Genomic DNA, 17,929 nt, shown 5'->3' on the forward strand with positions numbered 1-17,929 from the left:
ATCCCGGGACCTACCGAGTTGAGGTCCATTCCGGAAGCCCCTTTGCTAGACACTGCCATCTGCCCACCCAGGTCCATCAGTGCGCCAGAGGACCTGGGCGCACCGGTCAGGGCGTGCCCACTCCAGGCCCGCCTTCCTCCTTCGGTTTCCTCCTGCCTTCCGCGCTTCTCCCGGAGGTGGGCTGGTCCCCCGACTTTGCTCGCGCCGGAGCACGCGGAACATGGCCAGCACCCATCTGCATTTTTTTATTTTATTTTAATGGGTTTGGGGTCTTGGGAATAAAACTTATACGTGTTTTCCCTTAAAAAAAAAGATTACGAAGAAGCCTCCTTTTCAGGCGTAAAAAGCCCAGACGTCTGCGTTCTGACTCAGGAGTACGTGTTTTCCCTTAAAAAAAAAAAAAAAGATTACGAAAAGCCCAGACGTCTGCGTTCTGACTCAGGACCACCTGGGCAGAGTGATGCCAGACTGCGTCGTTACCACCTACGCCTGTCGCTTTCTCTATATCCGGGCACGGATGCTTCCCGCTCTAGAGAATTCAGAGCAAATGAAACCTTTTCCAATAGACTCAAAGTCATTTTTCTAAGAGCTGACTAAAGAAAGACCCCTGGGGCCACCACCCAGTGCATCCCTAGGAACCCCTCGGACGGGGATGGAGCATGAGAGTGCAACGGAGGCAAAAGTAAGCTTTGGCTCCAATAGCTGACTTCGGTGGTGCGCTCCTCGAAAGGGTCAAAGGAAGCTCCTCGGGGCTGCCGCTATGTGCCTAAAACCCTAGATCCTGACCAGGGCGGCAAGTCGGACTCTCAAGGGGTCCAAGTTCCCTTTCCAAGTGAGGGAAGTTACAACAGTAGGTGCACTAGTTTAGCTTTCAAGGACAGCATCCTGGGCGCTGCTCAGTTAAGAGTTTTACGGCTAAATCGTGAGTTCGAAGCCCGGCAACGTTGACAATAGGAAGGAAAGCTGTTGTTTCTTTATCCTAGAACCCGCCGCCGGGCATTTGAGCTTCCCGGGACCTGTGCGGGTTTTAACCGCGCTGCGGGAAGCACGTTTGAAAACCAGAAACAAACAAGAAATCTGTGCCTGACTCCTCATTGAGGAACTAAAATGTGGAAAGCAAGTAGCAGGACTCGATTGAGGGGCCCCGGGAACCCCTCAGTCTGAAGGACTTTTTACCAAGTCCAGTAACACCGGGTACGAAATGAGGAATTCCTTTCCACTCAGAGCGTACATTTCAGCGACAATGTAGAATTTCTCTTCCTTTTCCTCTCTAATAGCGAGGGAAAGGAAACGTGCACCACGATCACTCCTAGCGTTCCCCTGGAATAATACTAAAATTTACTTTTGTCATAATACAAAAATGAAAAATACAACGAAGCAATGTGTTGGAAGAATGCTATGTAATAGATTCTTCTAAATTTGTTTCACGAAATGGGTGGAAATTTGAAAAAGACTCATAACAGGAATGAAATGCTAAGTTTCCACAGTGAATTTAAAAGCAGTCTTCAGTTAGTTGGAAGAAAAGCAGCAATTTCAGTGGAAAACAATAACAGTTAACTGACGCTTTTCTGGTGTAACTTTAGGTAAATACCGATAGGTGGTCTCAGAAAAGACCTATTTTACATTTTTGCTCTTAAAAACCCTCTGAAAAGTAAAATAAGCATAAAGATGGGATTGGAATCTGAACAACTACATCAAAACTACTCTTGATTTGTGAATAATATATTTCCAAATCACATTTCTAAAACTGTAAAAAAATTCTTAAAAGATTATTTCTATTTTAAATGACCGTGTACTTTTTTAAAATGTTAGAGAATGTGCATTGCTATTGGTTCTGTACCAGGTTGCTGCAGTTGGTTCTAATATTACAGAAAAAGAGACCAATTCTGGTGAAAAGTAACGAAGGTACAAATAACCTGCTATGTACACTGTCCAGTTTTGAACTTGGGAATTTAATTAAATATTTTTCCCTCTGAAGTGGCTTTGGGATTATTTAACTTTTGAAATCTAATTACCAGGAGGAAAGATGGCTTAGTTCTTCCTCCATATGAATGCTTTCATGGAAGGCTGTGGTTAGTGTGTGATTATTTCACTTTAACTTTCACAAGTCAGTTTTGCACTTCCCAAGTGGCAAACTGAAAAAAATAAATCCATCTTTTTAAAAAAATTTGGGGATGCTTAGTAAACATTTTACTCTCATAAAAAATTGTGAATTACCATTGCCATAAGAGAAGTCATAAACTGGGTTAAACAGATAGAAGCCAAGCTCTATTTTTTAGAGACTCGTATAGCGTCATTTAATAACAGCAGAATGCACCCGTGGTAAATGCTGTAGCACTGAAGGTATCATTTAAGGTTTCATTGGGATATTTTACATGGTATGACATCTACAATATGGAAAACTACTTTCAAGTGTATTTGAATCAGCAAAAAAAGTGCTTTAGTTATTTGGTTGAATTATGTATGTTATATATAGATACAATGATAAAATAACATGCATATATGAATGTACATATTTTATTTAAAAAAGTTTGGAATCTAACATACCGTGAACATCTCTAGAAGTACTCATTCCATGTACACATTCTGAAATGACAGAAAGTAAGATAAAATAATTAATTGAATCCACTGACAGAAAACACCAAATTTACTGATAGTTGGTCAATTCTCATTCTAATTGCACTAAGTGCAACTTTAAAAGCTGAATTCCACCCCCCTCGCCATTTTTTTTGCTAGCTCATTGCTTCTCATACTTTTTAACGCCAGAATTTTTTATAGCATGTTGTCCAGTGTTCTCACAAAAATAAATTAACATAGTAAATCATCAAATAAAAAAGGAAATGTTACATATGCATGTGGGTTTATGTGTCTTTAACCAATGTTTTCCATGGTTAGCTAATACTGAATCTTGATAGAGAATCATCTCTTTTAAGCTGTATATGTCATAGAATCGCATCCTTTAAGCTCTCTATATGTGATACAAATGTGAATTCTTTCAGGAAGGTTAAAACACATTTGGGAGGTATAGGAATAAATCAGAATTTTAAGGTGACATTAAAATCAAATGCTAAGTTAATGCACATTTTTAAACTTATAATATGGAAGAGGCTAAATGCAAGAAGAAAAATGATGAATCTCCTTTAAAGGATGAAGATAAGCCATTTGGACTGTGTCATCTAAAACAAGCTGGTGGTTCATGCTCGCTTACTTCTAAAGAGAGAACCTGTTAAAGTATTCCCACCATTGTTTGCTTCCCTCCCTCCCTTTGCTAGGATGGCAAACGTATATAGTGAAACTTCTCATTCTTGAAATGGCAAATTATATCATTACTGAAGATAACTGTCATATGATAAGTCTCAAATATGAATTGCTTGCTCTATATTGCTGCATGGACAGCTAAGGGTAAACCCTTTATGTAGAGCCCTATGAAGCTGTTTTTCTTTTCCTTGGGCATCTATGTTAATGTTGAGAATTTGAAATGACACTGTCAGCCTTGTATGTTGATGGTGGTCAGCTCCGAGTGACTTTTTCAAAACCTTAGGATTTGAGTCTTTCAACTACTGTAGACCTAGAGCTTTCAACTCCACAAAATTAGTATAATAAACACAACTTTTTAAAAATTTTAAAAATAAGTTAGGAGGTAATTATGTCAGATCTCCAGACGCTGTTTAAATAGGCAGGAGAACAAGATTTGCAGCTCCCTAGTCTTATATTTTTGTCAAAGCAAAAAGGGCAACTATGGTAATAAGGGGTTCTGAAGGACTGCCCTATGAGGAAAGATGAAAGGAATGAAATATGTGTAGTCTCAGGGGAGCACCCTAAAAAACAAGATTGTGGTTTACAAGGGCATAAAATGACTCTATAAAGATTTTTTAACAGAACAGAGCAGGGAAAGAATCATTTGCACTAACAATAAATGATAAGGTAAAAAAAAGAACAAATATACCCTGAAGTTAGGAAAGCTCAGTTTTAATAGGAAAGGGATGGGGAGAATCCACAACAATCCTCAAAGAGACCTAGTGGAACCTAGACCCTTGGAAATTGTGTGAGATCCTGAGAAGCCTTTCTACGTCTGAAGCTGAAACATGGGAATAACAGAGGGAGAAAGCAAGGTTTCATCTACACACCTAATATTTCAGGCATTCTGAGGGGGAAGCCAAGATCTTTTTTTTTTTTTTTTTTTTAACATAAAAACAAGGTCAAAAGTTATATTTTGAAAGGTTAAACTAGGGGCAGGGGCAGAAGGAGCTGACTTGTAGGTGACATAGCGCCTATGGAGGTGAAAGGGCTTTGTCCAAGGAGCTGTTAAGGTTTCTAGGACCTGAGTTTATTATTTTTATTTTTTTGAGACACTTTTGCTGTAGGGCATGTGCACTTGGTAGAGAGAGAGAAACAGAGAGACACAAAGAAAGGATCACCCCTTGGGTGGAGATGGCAAGACCTGAATGTTAAGAGAAGAGAGGCTGCATGGGAGTCAGCAGGTGGCATGGAAGTTAAGGTGCTGGACTCCCACCTGGCCTACCATAGTTCCAGTTCTGGGCCCAGAGACTTGAAATTCATGTTGGACATGTAGCATGCATGCCCAAAATCCTGAAAGGAGAATGAAGGAGAAGGGATTGTGGCAGGGAGGTTCCCCCAGGAAGGGTGGGGGAGATGATTTCTCATGTCTCTCTCTCACTCTCTGTTGCTCTGGCAAGCACTCATGCCCCATAGCAAAAATCTCTCTTAAAAAAAAATGAGAGAGAGGAGAGGTTATGTGTCTTTATGACAGTAAAAGCCGAATCTGGTTAACTCACATTCTAGCCTGGCTTCCCTGCCTGCCTTCCCTGTCCCACTGAATGCTACTACATACAGGAAAACTGCTGAAGTGCTTTTGTGTACCTTGCCTGATTCAACCCTTCCACAAACACCATCACACTCCCACTTTAAAAATGAGGAATAGCGGGACCAGCAATTAGTGTAATGGCTATGTTGCCGGACTCCCATGTGGTTGACCGTGGTTCGAGTCCCGGACCCGGTGGCTTAAAACTCACGCCGGGTATGCGTGCGTATGTGCCCAAGATCCCGAGAGGAGAATGGAGGAGAAGGGATTGCAGCATGGCCATCCCCTCTGGGGAGTGATTTCTTGCTTTCTGTCTCTCCGTATCTCGCTCTGTCTGGCAAGCGCACACGCCCTATGGCAAAAACCTCTCCAAAAAAAAAAAAGAGGAATACCACACTTGTAGAGTTTGGAACACTTACCCAAGGGGTCTCTTTACCTTTACACACACACACTCATATTCACATATGGGTCCATGCACGATGAGGTATGCCTCTCTTTAATGGTAACTATGTATTTTTATGGTTATCTGTGGTAGGGTTCTGAAAAATTAACTCTGATCCCATCTTTCACTTTCATCTTTCTCTGTTTCGTGGTCATCAGAAAACATCTCTGAAATCCTTCACTGTGCGAATCTCAAATATTTAGGAGTTACATCCTGAAGTCCTTTCTGGTCATCCCCAGAGTTGAGGAGCACGTCCAGATCCATTTGGCTAAGAGGCTTTTAAATTCATAATAAACATAAAATGGCTTTATAATCTTTTCCTACCTTCTCTCTTTCAAAATGGCATCTTAAAGACTTTCAGATATGAGGCATTTGATTTTGATGTGTTCAGCCTTTCTCTAATACTTCTTATGTATCAGATAGGGTGCTAGGCTAATGGGTGACAAAGGACAAAATGATGACAGCAAAGAAGTGGCATGGCTGTGGATACACACGGATTGTGTGTGTACACATGCCCGGTCAGGGTCCAGGAAGCTAGTGGGAGGGAAAAGAGGATCTGGTGGACTAGAAAAGACATTTTTCCCAGTAGAGGGGGTATTGATTTAACATGTTTTAAGTCATTTGGAGGGCTAGAGGAAGGACTTAGGGAGGTAAAGTTTGGGTGGGAGGTGCTTCAGGTGGAAGGAACACGAGGAGCATGAACAAAGGCATGAGTTGCACAACAGAGATGTCAGTTCCAGTAGAATTGGAGTGTGGGTGTAGATCAGATTGGGGGCTGAGGTGGCAGATAACGGACATTTATGATCTCATAGGCAACTTATCCAGCTTGAAGACACTGAACTTCAACCCAGGGGCACTGGATTCTATCAGATCCTTGGGAACTGTGAAATAACATAATTAATACATGTTTTAGAAAAATAAATCTGTCAGGACCAGCAGTTAGCGTAATGGCTATGTCGCTGGACTCCCACGTAGTTGACCACGGTTCACGTCCCGGACACGGTGGCTTAAACATCACCGCGGGCACATGTGCGTGCATGACCAAGATCTCAAGAGGAGAATAGATTGCAGCGTGACCATCCCCCCTGGGGGTGATTTCTTGCTTTCTGTCTCTCTGTCTCTGTCTGTCGTTGGCCTGTTTGCAAAAACCTCTCAAAAAAAAAAAAAAAAAAAGACAAGAAAAAGAAATCTGTCAAAGGTGAATTGGTTGAATTGAAGGGATAGCGAGGAGGGGCTGGGGACTACTGCAGTTGTCACATGAGGAATCATGAGGATATGAATAAGGTGGATGTGACAGAGATGCAAGAGGGGGCTGAAGTGAGGGAGGAAGAGGAGTCCCCTAATTTCTGGCCATCAGTAGCAGTGGAGAAGACCAGAGAGGATGGATTTGGAGGGAGATGTCAGGATTCTGCTTTGGAAGGACAGAACAGATTTGGAGGTGCTGCTGGGAAAACAGTCAGGAATCCAGGAGAGAAGGCCTGTGTAGAAATACTGAGATGAGCATCCTCAGAACATCTGTGGTAGCTTCAGATTGGACAAAGAAATGTCCAGTAAAAAGAGACCATTAACAGGGTCTGGGATCATCACCATGCTGGGGATGAGCAGAAGAGGGGACAACTAAAGAAACTGAGCTAGAAAAAGAGGAGAGAATACAGTCCTAGAAACCAAAGGAAAATGGGAGCTTTGAGAGGAAAGCGATATTCCAAAGGCCAAAGAGGGGCCATCAGGAAAAGAACTGAAAGAATACATCAGAGTTTTGTGCAGGAAGAGCCATGATAACCTTTTCTACAAGAGATCCAATGGAATAGTAGCAGCAGAAATGGAGCAAAGGGTGGGAAAGTGAATGGAATGCAGGATGGAGAAGGAAAAGAAGAAGGTGGGGAGGCAGAAGGAGGGAAAGGGCAATGCTGAGGTGTGTGTGTGTGTAATATGGAAAAGATGTTGGAAAACTGACATTTGCTATGCATGATTTACTGAAGATCAAACATCAGCTTCCAGCTAAAACGAACCGTTCTCTGTTTTCTCTATTGCCTCATCATTTTCCCAGCTTTCAGACATAGATGCATGGATTTGTCTTTGACCTCATCCAATCTCTCCAACCAAGTTCTCTTTCTGGTTTCTTTGCTTGTTATGATTTATCCCTCTTTCCCATTCTTATTTTCACATTTTAGTTCAAGTTCTTGTGATCTTTCTTGTGATTTCTTGCAAAGACCTAAAAAGAGTTTCCCACTCATTTCATATGGTACTTCCAGATTAATTTCACAAATCACAATTCTGCCAATCACATCCCCCTATGTATCCTGTATTTAGGGCAAGCTCTTTAGTACTATCCTGCAGAATTGAGGGTCACCATTTCTGTCCTCATTTTGGAGGCGGGTCAGGTCCCTTTGCCTCAGGTGAAATTCTCTTTCAGTAACTAACCATATACTCCATCATGGTCTCCATGTAACCCTTGAACTATAATTTAATTTTGCTACAGCTATTTAGGTGTACTGGGGAGTAGGGTGGGTAAGAGGGAGGCAGTGGAACTATACCTTCCCTAGCTTCAGTCTCTATATGGAATAGCATTCATTAGTCTAAAACTCTTAGCCTTTTTCTATACCCTTGCTCATTCTCTACCATAAAAGAGTGGATTACCTGTGAATAGCCAAAAGGCATATGAATAAATGCTCAACATCACTCATCGTAAGGGAAATGCAGATCAAAACAACAGTGAGATACCACCTAACCCCTGTCAGAATGTCTAAGATTAAAAAAACAAAAAATGATAAATGTTGGCAGGAATGTGGTGAGAGGGGAACTCTCTTACACTGCTGGTGGGAATGTAAATTGGTCCAACTACTGTGGAGAACAATTTGGAGATTCCTCAGAAGTCTACCATATGATCCAGCAGTCCCATTCCTTGGCATCTAACCAAAGGACAGAATTCTTCATTTGAAAAGTGCTTGCACATTGATGTTTATTGCAGCACTTTTCACGATTGCTAAGACATGGAACCAACCCAAATGCCCCCGTACCAATGAATGGATTGAAAAACTGTGGCACATATATTCTATGGAATACTATTCAGCCATAAAAAACAACAAAACCCTGGCTTTGACAGAATGTGGAAGAATATGGAAGATTTACTGCTGAGTGAAGCAAGCCAGGCTATGAAGGAGAGACACCGTATGTCCCCACTTAATATATACCGAGTGTCCGCACTCTATAACTGAAGCTGATGGGCTAAAGGATGTACAAACACAAGAGATGGGTGTGAATGCCAGATGTGGTGTGTGTGGAGGAGTGGGGCCTGGGGAAAAACATTTGGAGGAGGAATACGGAGACAGGACTGTTTAGACAGGGAGGTAGTATTGTTATATTTTGATCAACTGGACTGGGGAAGAATGTTCACATATTGAAATGATCACCTTGTAAGCTAAAAAATGTGATTAAATGTATTTTAAAAATGTAAAAAATTAAAATTAAATAAAAAAAAAGATTGGATTACCTGGTTTGTAGCTTTGGAAACAGAAGTCAGGTTTAGTAAGCAGAATCCTAAAATAACTTCCTCCGAATTTCATACCATAATCCTTGGGACTATGAATATGATGAGATGTCATGTCTGGATTATGTTGCACTAAATAAAGAGATTTTTCATATGTAATTAAGGATACTAATCAGTTGACTTTGAATCAACCAATGGAAAACTTATTCTTGTGGACCTAATATAATCACAGGGGATAAGTTAAAGGTGCAGAGTTGTTTGCCCAGCTGTGTTGGTGCAAGCAATAGAGCCACATGGGAAGCCCAGGTTTAGATTTCAGGTCAACCTGAATACACTGGGTATGCCATGATGGTTGGGTGGAATGCTTGAGGGGAGGACTGTAATGTAATGAGACCCTGTCAAAAGCAACCCTTATGAAAGAAAGATATGATATGACATACATGATATGATATGATATGATATGATATGATATGATATGACACAAAGGTTTTTCAGAGGCAGAAGTAAAGATAGCTATTGCTGACTGGAAGTGGACCAGTCACTTCCAAGAATAGGAGAGCAGTCTTGAGATGCCAAAGGTGACTTTTGCCTGATGGTCAGCAAGGAATCAGGGACCACGTGGAGCTACATTCTGCCAATCATCTACATGAACTTGGTAGTGGATTTTGAGCACATTACTGATAGGACTATGCTTTAGTCCTCCTTAAATTCCTTAGGTAGACGGCATGAACCAAATGTGTCTTCAAATCCCCTGGGAGTCTCATTCACAGCAGATTCTGATTTAGCGGGTCTGGGGAAGGGCCCGAGATTCTTCATTTTCAATAAGCTCCCAATGATACTGCTGCTTCTGCTGGTATAAAACCTCAGTATACTGCTCTGTCTCCAGCAAAAATAGTGTCCAGAATAAATTAGTCTGCAGCACAGAAAAGCTTAAGTATATAATACTGCAAAATGCAAATTGATGGTAAAGCTATCTGACTGGGCTTTTGAAACATTGTTATGAACTGATATTTATGTTCTTCCCAAATTCATGTATTGAAGCCCTAATCTCCAGTGTGATGGTATTAGGGGTGGGGGCTTTGGAAGGTAATTAGGATAAGATGAGGTCATAAAGAAGGGAGTCCTCATGATGGGATGAATGCCCATATAAGAAGAGATAAAATATGTCTGTCTCTACTTTCTGATATGTGAGATCATAGCAAGAAAGCAGTTGTCTACAAGTAGGGGAATGGGCCTTCACTAGAACCTGCCAGTGCTGGCACCCTGACTCTCCAAGCTTCCAGAGCTGCGAGAAATTGACATCTGTTGTTCAAGTCGCTGGTCTGCAGCTTTTTGTTTCAGCCATGCTGACAAAAACAACTGTGATAATAGAGGTTACCTTTTATCAGGGCATCTTTGATCAGGTCTCACGCTAAATGCTTTGTATACATTAGCCCATTTAACCCTCTAGCAATGATTACCCTCTTCACTTTATAACTGAGGAAATTAATGTTCAGTAACTGGCCCATTTTGAACCCATGCAGTTTGCCTCTGCAAAGCCCAGTTGTTACCAGTAAGCTAAGTCATCTCACAAGATGGTTTCTGTCATTATAATGTTATCAGTCAAATTTCTTTATTAGATCTTGACAAGCTACCTTTAAACTGTGTGGACATTCCTTCTTATTCTAGACCACTGCTATTTAATGTTCAGTAACTGGCTCATTTTGACTATATATTGTGAACTACATATATCATTTAAAACTTTCTAATAGTCACATTCAAAATGTAAAGGAAAATGGGTGACATTAATTTTTATGTTTTAATCTAATCTATTCAAAACATTGTTATCAAAATATGTAATCAATATAAAAATATTAATGAGCTATCTCTTTTTTTTTTTTTTTGGTAAAAAGTCTTTGACTTATTCTAGACCACTGCTATTTAATGTTCAGTAACTGGCTCATTTTGACTATATATTGTGAACTACATATATCATTTAAAACTTTCTAATAGTCACATTCAAAATGTAAAGGAAAATGGGTGACATTAATTTTTATGTTTTAATCTAATCTATTCAAAACATTGTTATCAAAATATGTAATCAATATAAAAATATTAATGAGCTATCTCTTTTTTTTTTTTTTTTGGTACAAAGTCTTTGAGGTCCTGTGTATTTTTTATGTTATGGCACTTGACAATTTGATTTAGCAAATACTTAATAGTCACTTAAAAGGCCCAATTTGAGGGCACAGTCAGTAGTAAGCCACATTGGCTGACTGTGAGTTTGGATTCCAGGTCTTGTAGACCTAAAGCATTCTAGGTTTGTGCATGCACACCTAAGATCCTGATGAGCGAGAGGTCTGGCGAAAGGGAATCACGGCATGATGAGACCGTGCCTCTCTCCTTCTCATGCACATGCTCTATAATTAATAAGAGAAAAAAGCCACTTGTGGCTAGTGACAGCTGTCTTGGACAGTGCAGTCTTATAATGACTACTCAAAGCCCAATTCACCGCCTGAATAGTAATTTTGCTACTACACTGCTAGTGATCCCGTGAGTCCTGTTTATAGCCTGCTATTGTAAAGACCATTAAGTTGTGCATCTTTCTTGACTGGTATTTTCCTTCGGAGCTGTCCTGAAGCAAAGTTCAACATTTTTATTACAGCATCACTAGATTCAAAAGGCAGAAGAACACGCATACACAGCAGGAGCAGCTGAATTGCGAAGGCCTGCTAACCACTGTCAACACCACTAATGCATTTTCACAGCCACGGATGAACTACAAGTTAAGCTCATGCATTGTTCATTTCCACTTAACGTTCACCAGCCATGGATGGCTCAGCCTACAAAATAGCACTTTGGTTTCCTTGAGTTCCGAAACAATATTAGAAAAAAACAACTCTTGCCTTTTCTTTTCCAGAAAAACTAATTTTCCATGAAATTAATCCAGTGGGCTCAAATATAAGCAATATGTATCAGAACTGGAGGTGCTATTTTTAGTAGCCCATAATTTTAAAATAGCAGTTTAATGATACTCGCTTTCAAAAAAGGTATTTCTATAAACAGACTTATTTTGAAATATCAATTTTTCAATAAAAAAAGGAAACACAATATGTCAATTTGCTAGCAATCTACCAGTGAAAATACAGAAACAGTTTAATTCAGAAGGCAGATCATGGTCTAAGTTATGAAGTCAATTCTTCTTTTTCTTCTAGTCCTTGGAGGAAATAATAAAGGAAAGAAATTATAGGTACAGATTTGTAGCAGAAACCACTGACCTTACCTCTCTATGCTAGTTTTTAGGGGCTAGTGAGAATCCTTTAAAGTCAGTGACTCTTTTGGGTAAACATACTGTTTTAACCTTTAGCCTGTGAGTTGAATACAGAGGTCAAGGGACGGATGTATGAACTCTAGAAAGGGTGTGGATCCTTCTCTACATTCTTTTGGTTCCATTAGCCATGCGCAAAATGTTTTCAGTGATGGACTGAGTTACTCCCTGCATGAAACCAGCCTCTTCTGAGTGACACCCTTCAACTAAGAACTATGGGAAAGTACCCAAGTGTCAAGGAGCTTCTCAAAATAGATTATACTTGAGGAACAAAGAGTGAATTTAGGGACTTTACATTAGTTTTGAGTTCCCTGTTGGGAGAATGTTGTATCAATAAGGTTTTATGTGGATGATAGAAACAGAGTCTATGAAACAACTAATCCTTCCAGAGTCTACTTTTTTGGGGGCAGTTTAGTAAATATATTTAAAACCACTTCCACTGCAATGAATTAGAAACAAAATACAAATTTTCCAGGTTTAGTAGAAAGTAAATGAGTAACTATATGAATGAAAAAAAGTGGTCCTGTTCCTTGTGTTCTACATGTCAACCCACAGTGGATTCACCTCCCCCAATTGGACAATTTCTTTGGCTATTTAATGTTTATCATTTATCTTTACATTTTCACTTGGGAAATAAGAAGGTATTATGTTGTTTCTTCTGCAACATTTATATTTAAAGATGACTTGGTTACTTTAACTGGTCCTTAAACTGCTAGACACAGGGAGGAGGGCTGGGGATTAACTGTGGACCAGTTTGGTAAGAAGAGTGGTTGACCCTTTGTGAGACGATAGAGTAGTCAGTAATAGGACAGGCAAGGGAATTCCCTACAGTGGTTGAACTATCAGATTTTTACACAGGTAGCTCACTCTTGGATGCTTAGAGTCAATACATAAATATAATATACATACACACATACATATATATTTAAAGACATGAATGTATACACATGCAGACTTCGGAAGTTCTTGGAAAATGGAATTTAAGCATGTATTTATTTTGGTGTGAAAATTTTTGAAATTCATGTATCATAATACACACTTTTCAGTTTATTCCTAGCCATGTAGGTAAGTTAGTTGCTTATCTTGTCCCAACCAGTTTCCCCTACACAAAAGTGGATTTTCGAACTCTGTGAACATTTATACAAATGCCATTTGGAACACTGAGAAATTGATCTGGTTCTGGTGCTGACCCCAGTCAGCATATGGTTGGAATGAACTTGGATAATTATATATTAATATATGTGTGTGTGTATATATATATATATATATATATATATATATATATATATAAAATCTCCAAATTATGTATATAATTTTCCAAAGGGCATATGTGCTCATTAGAGAGAGAGAAAAGGAGAGGAAGAAAGTACTCTCCCCCCATGGGGTAAGGCCACACTATAATCCCTTCTCCTCCCTTTCTCCATCCTTTGAAGTTGTTGGGCATGCATGCACATGCCCCTGGCATATTTTCTCAAGCCACAGGGTCCAGGATTCAAATCGTGTAGATAGCTATGTGAGATTCAGTTCTGTTCCTTTAACTAAGACTGGCCTCAAACTTGGATTTTTAGTGGGGAGGAGAAAGAAAAGAAAAAGGGGAATACAATCAATTCCAGGCAATACATTTTAAAGACTTAGCCATTTTACATAAGGTTTCTCTAAGTTCACATATATGTTATTTATTCTTTCAGTTGGGTCCTAGAAGCTATGATTTAAAATAAATAATTTTGAGATTTCATGTTTTCTATAAAATAATGAAAATAAGTTGTAGTTCTGTTCTGTAATTAATATAAGGGTTAAGAATAGAAACACAGTTACTTGAAGGTATCTATAATAATTTATTATTATAATTATTGAAAAATATTAAAATTCAGTCTTTTTAGCAATTTTATTTTCTCCATGTCAGCTTAGTGAGGTCTCACTTTATATTGTATTACAAAGTAGCTTAGTAGCTTAAAAATAACATGGATGTACAATACAGTCTAATTCCCCTAGAATAAACAGCTGTAAAGTTCTTCATAAGTATTATTATAACTGTTAGTACTTCAAATTGGTATCTCTTTAGCTATAGGATATGTACGCTCACCAGAAAGAGAGAGAGAGAGAAAGAGAGAGAAAGAAAGGAAAGTAAGAAATCCTTTCCCCAAGGGGACAACCATCCCACAACCCTTTCTCTTCCATTCTGCTCTTGGGATTTGGGACACACACACATGTAACCAATGTGTTTTTCAAGTCACTGGGTTCAGGACTCAAACCACATAGCCGTGTGGGATCCAGCAGCCTTAATTTCCAATCCTCTGGCTGGCTGAAATTGGTACTTTTTTCCCCATTGAGATAAAAATGTTCCTATTTACCATCCCATATAGACTATAGAGAAATTTTTCACATAGACAGAATTTCCTTGAAAGATAAAATATGAACTGAGATAAGTCTCAGGTGTTTAGTCACTCAGCTGTTGCAGACATAGAAAGTCTACCCAAGGATTAAGAAGAATCCGTAAGGGCTGGTGACACAGGCAGTAGGGTGCTGCTGTGCAAAGCTGAGGCCGTATGTGAGGGCCTGATGGCCCTGGACGCTTCCTGAGCCTGTGAGTAACTCTGCAGGTGACACCTGTGATTCTGGCTGGCTAGAAGGCTGGGAGGGACAGTGGGCAGAGGCTTTGTGGTGTAGTGAGACCTTATCAAAGGTCCCTCTCTCTGTCTCACAAATTAATAAAATTTTAAAAAGATTCAAGAGTAAGAAGTGTAGGTAATCCTTGAAGAAACTGCTGAGATATCAATATTGGTCAATTAAATAAAGAATTGCTAAATGTCAACCATAGGGTATTCTATAAGCAGTCAGACAAGAAAGTAAATATTTTTATATTCATCCTGCTATCTTCACATTTGGAAGGTAGACTTTTATATGAAATAGTAGGCTGTCACTCTCCTGCTTTCTTGTGGAGTCATAGAATTATCATACTCTACAAAAGCCATAAAATGATATGTTGCAGTATCCAATAAAAAATAGCTTAAAAAAGTCAGCAACAACAAAAGTAATAAATCTATTCTCTAAAGACATAATTACATTTTCTAAATTTCATAGAACTGCTAAGACCGGCATTGTACTGGTTACATATTTCCAGATTATATTAATACTATATAATCAAAATTCAAGAATCATCCCATCTTTATAGATAATGCACCATACACTGAAATGGAATATCAAACCTTTTTGTGGAGACTTCTTATGAAATGTTATTGTATATTTCTCAATTAAGCAATAATTAAGTCAAATTTGAACTCTTCAATATAATCATTTTGGACTTGCTTGGAAAAATGTAATCGTTTAAATCTATTTTCAAAAAATAAAGCCAATTTTGCTACCTTTTCTGAATTAATAAATAGTGCTAGCTCCATACAGTTTACCTCTTTTTGAAAGACAGGAAGGAAGGGTAAAAATGAATAAGTTTTAATAAAATTAAATGGAAGCATCAAAAAAAAAATAGCTACTACTTGATAGGAAATTTCCTGTTTATATTTACATGTACAATATACAGAGATCATCCAACAATGATTAAAAATGATTAGGAATATAAATAACACTTGAATAATTTTATCACATATTTTTGCACAGTAGTTTTTTTTTAATAGTAAGAGCAAAGGAACAGATGATTGCTGAAATATAACCACACACAAGCCCAGAATGGAGTCCAGTTTATTGCTAAGTGAACCACTAAGTGCACTGACATTAAGTGACTATAACACACCCACAAAATTTCTTGCTTCTCTAGTTACCTTAACTATCCAAATGCAGATAAGAATATTCATTTTGAGTAAAATTTCAATTATGTTATAGGTAAATACGGCATTTGAAGCAGTTTTCAAGAGAGTCATGCAACAAATATTTATATAAATGCGGATATTTTAAAAATTTTGAAAGTCATTCGGTTTTAATCATTTCTGTCATTGTTGCATTCTCAATTTAGGGAGCATCTCATTTTGTAGAGAAAAATGTCCTAGATCAAACCTTTTCCTTTACCACAGAAATTGTAGTTTCTAAAATAGGACTATTTTGTTTAGCCAAGGACTTTCTTTTGTCAAAGATCTCAAATAATGAAGTGAATTTCTATTGAGGAAAGAAGAAAACTTTACCAAATACGCCAGTGGGGGCTCCACTTTAGTCTGCGGACCTCAGACCAAGCACACAGAAGCTGGGCTGTCCAACTGAGCCAGCTCCTGATTCGACTGCATGATGGACAAACAACCAGAAGTCGAACAGGGTTAACTCACTCTAGGAGACCTGGACAGACACCTGCTCTGGATTCACGCACAGCTCTGGAGATCATTATTTAACACTGGCAAACTGAACAATGACATGAAGCAAAGTGCGAGATGTAGGTATTTTTTCCCCCTCACTAATCAAACTCACAAGAGAATTCATTTCTTCTCTTTCTGCCTCAGGCATACAGAGACTAGCCTTTTTCATTTTGTTACTAAAATGATTCCCCCTACCCCCCCCAAAACACACCCCCCCTTCCCAATTAGAGTGGAAATGAATTAAGACGAGGTTAACTCCTTTGTTACTAGGAAGGGAATGGGATTACACACAAGCTTGCAAGCTTTATTTTCACTTTATCTGTGATTTTTTAAAATCTGATCATGATAAATATAGGTTTGATTAATCATGTTTTCTCAAAAAGACATTCCTTTAGTGAAGACATGATACTGCCCTAAGGTAAAGGAGCAAAAGAAAAGATTCCTTAGTCAGGGTTATTCTGTGACTTGGCGTCTTTAGGTATTCTAGAAGTATTCTGGTAAAATCAGATCTAGATACAAATTAGGAAGTTATAGTGAAACAAACAAACAAACAGCTCATTAATTTCCCATATTATACAGAATAAATAAAGTAAAAGAATGTTTTCTTGTTCTACTAAGCTTGAAACATCTTGCTGTAAAAAAAAAAAAAAGAAAGCATAGATAGGTATCTAAAAAAGGCTAGATCACCTGAAACTTACCAGTAGTTTTCCCACCCCACAATCTAAAAATAAAAACTTGTATAGAAAAACAATTTTTAAAAATTTATTCATCTTTAATATTTTTGGAATGTTGAAGTCCAAATTAGGTATACCTTCTCAATAGTAACCTATGAAACAAGCATCTTATTATTTATTTATTTAATTAATGTATGAGAGAGAGAGAGAGAGCGCGCCTGCAACAGGGCGTTGGTACCACAGTCCACCCCCAGCCTCAGCTGGCGTGCTCAGAATCTCCCCATGTGGGTCAGGCTAGCAGAGTGGCACCTTTTACCACACCAGGGCTCCCTGAAACAAACACCTTCTGGTTAGAGGTCTGTTTATTTTGCTCTGACAAAAGGGAAGTTCCTCTTGAGACAAATTTTTGGATCTTCAAAAGTAACCATGATTCTTTTCTATTTTCTTTTTTTAAAAAGCTATCACAGAACTGTATATACTATGAGCTTACTAGGTTAAGGAAATAATAGACCACACCAGGAACAGCCTGGATAATAGAAGAGCAGCTCAGGAATACGCTGTCTTGGTTATGCTGGTTTTGATAGATTTGTCTCCTGTCAGGAAGACAAGAGACTAGGGGAATTCATAGAAGCTTCCTGGTGAATAAAAATCGAGAAAGTGGGCCAGCAGGTGGTGTGGTGGTTAAGGTGTTGGACTCCCATTTGACCAACAGTACTTTGAATCCTGGACCTGCGGCTTGAAAATCATGTCAGGTGCATGTGCATGTGTGCCCAGAAAGAGAATGAAGGAGAAGGGATTGTGGTATGGCCTTCCCACATTCCCCCAGGGATGATTTCTCACTTTCCCTCTCACTGTATCTCTCTGGTGGGCATATGTGCCCTATGAAAAGAAACCTCAATTTT

General features: G+C 38.9%; 1 protein-coding gene across 1 annotated transcript in view; it reads right to left on the reverse strand.

Moving 5' to 3' along the window:
* LOC102496134 (runt-related transcription factor 1) overlaps positions 1–17,929 on the reverse strand; it is a gene marked incomplete at its 3' end in the record, with an annotated part of 291,565 nt that overhangs the window by 117,327 nt on the left and 156,309 nt on the right. Inside the window, exon 3 of the mRNA XM_027773948.1 lies at positions 2,548–2,586. Within this exon, the coding sequence (XP_027629749.1) occupies positions 2,548–2,586 (39 nt within the window). The remainder of the gene's footprint in view (positions 1–2,547; positions 2,587–17,929) is intronic.

This window comes from Tupaia chinensis, unplaced genomic scaffold (assembly GCF_000334495.1).
Source record: "Tupaia chinensis unplaced genomic scaffold, TupChi_1.0 Scaffold000392_1, whole genome shotgun sequence".
In the NCBI taxonomy this organism is placed as follows: domain Eukaryota; kingdom Metazoa; phylum Chordata; class Mammalia; order Scandentia; family Tupaiidae; genus Tupaia; species Tupaia belangeri.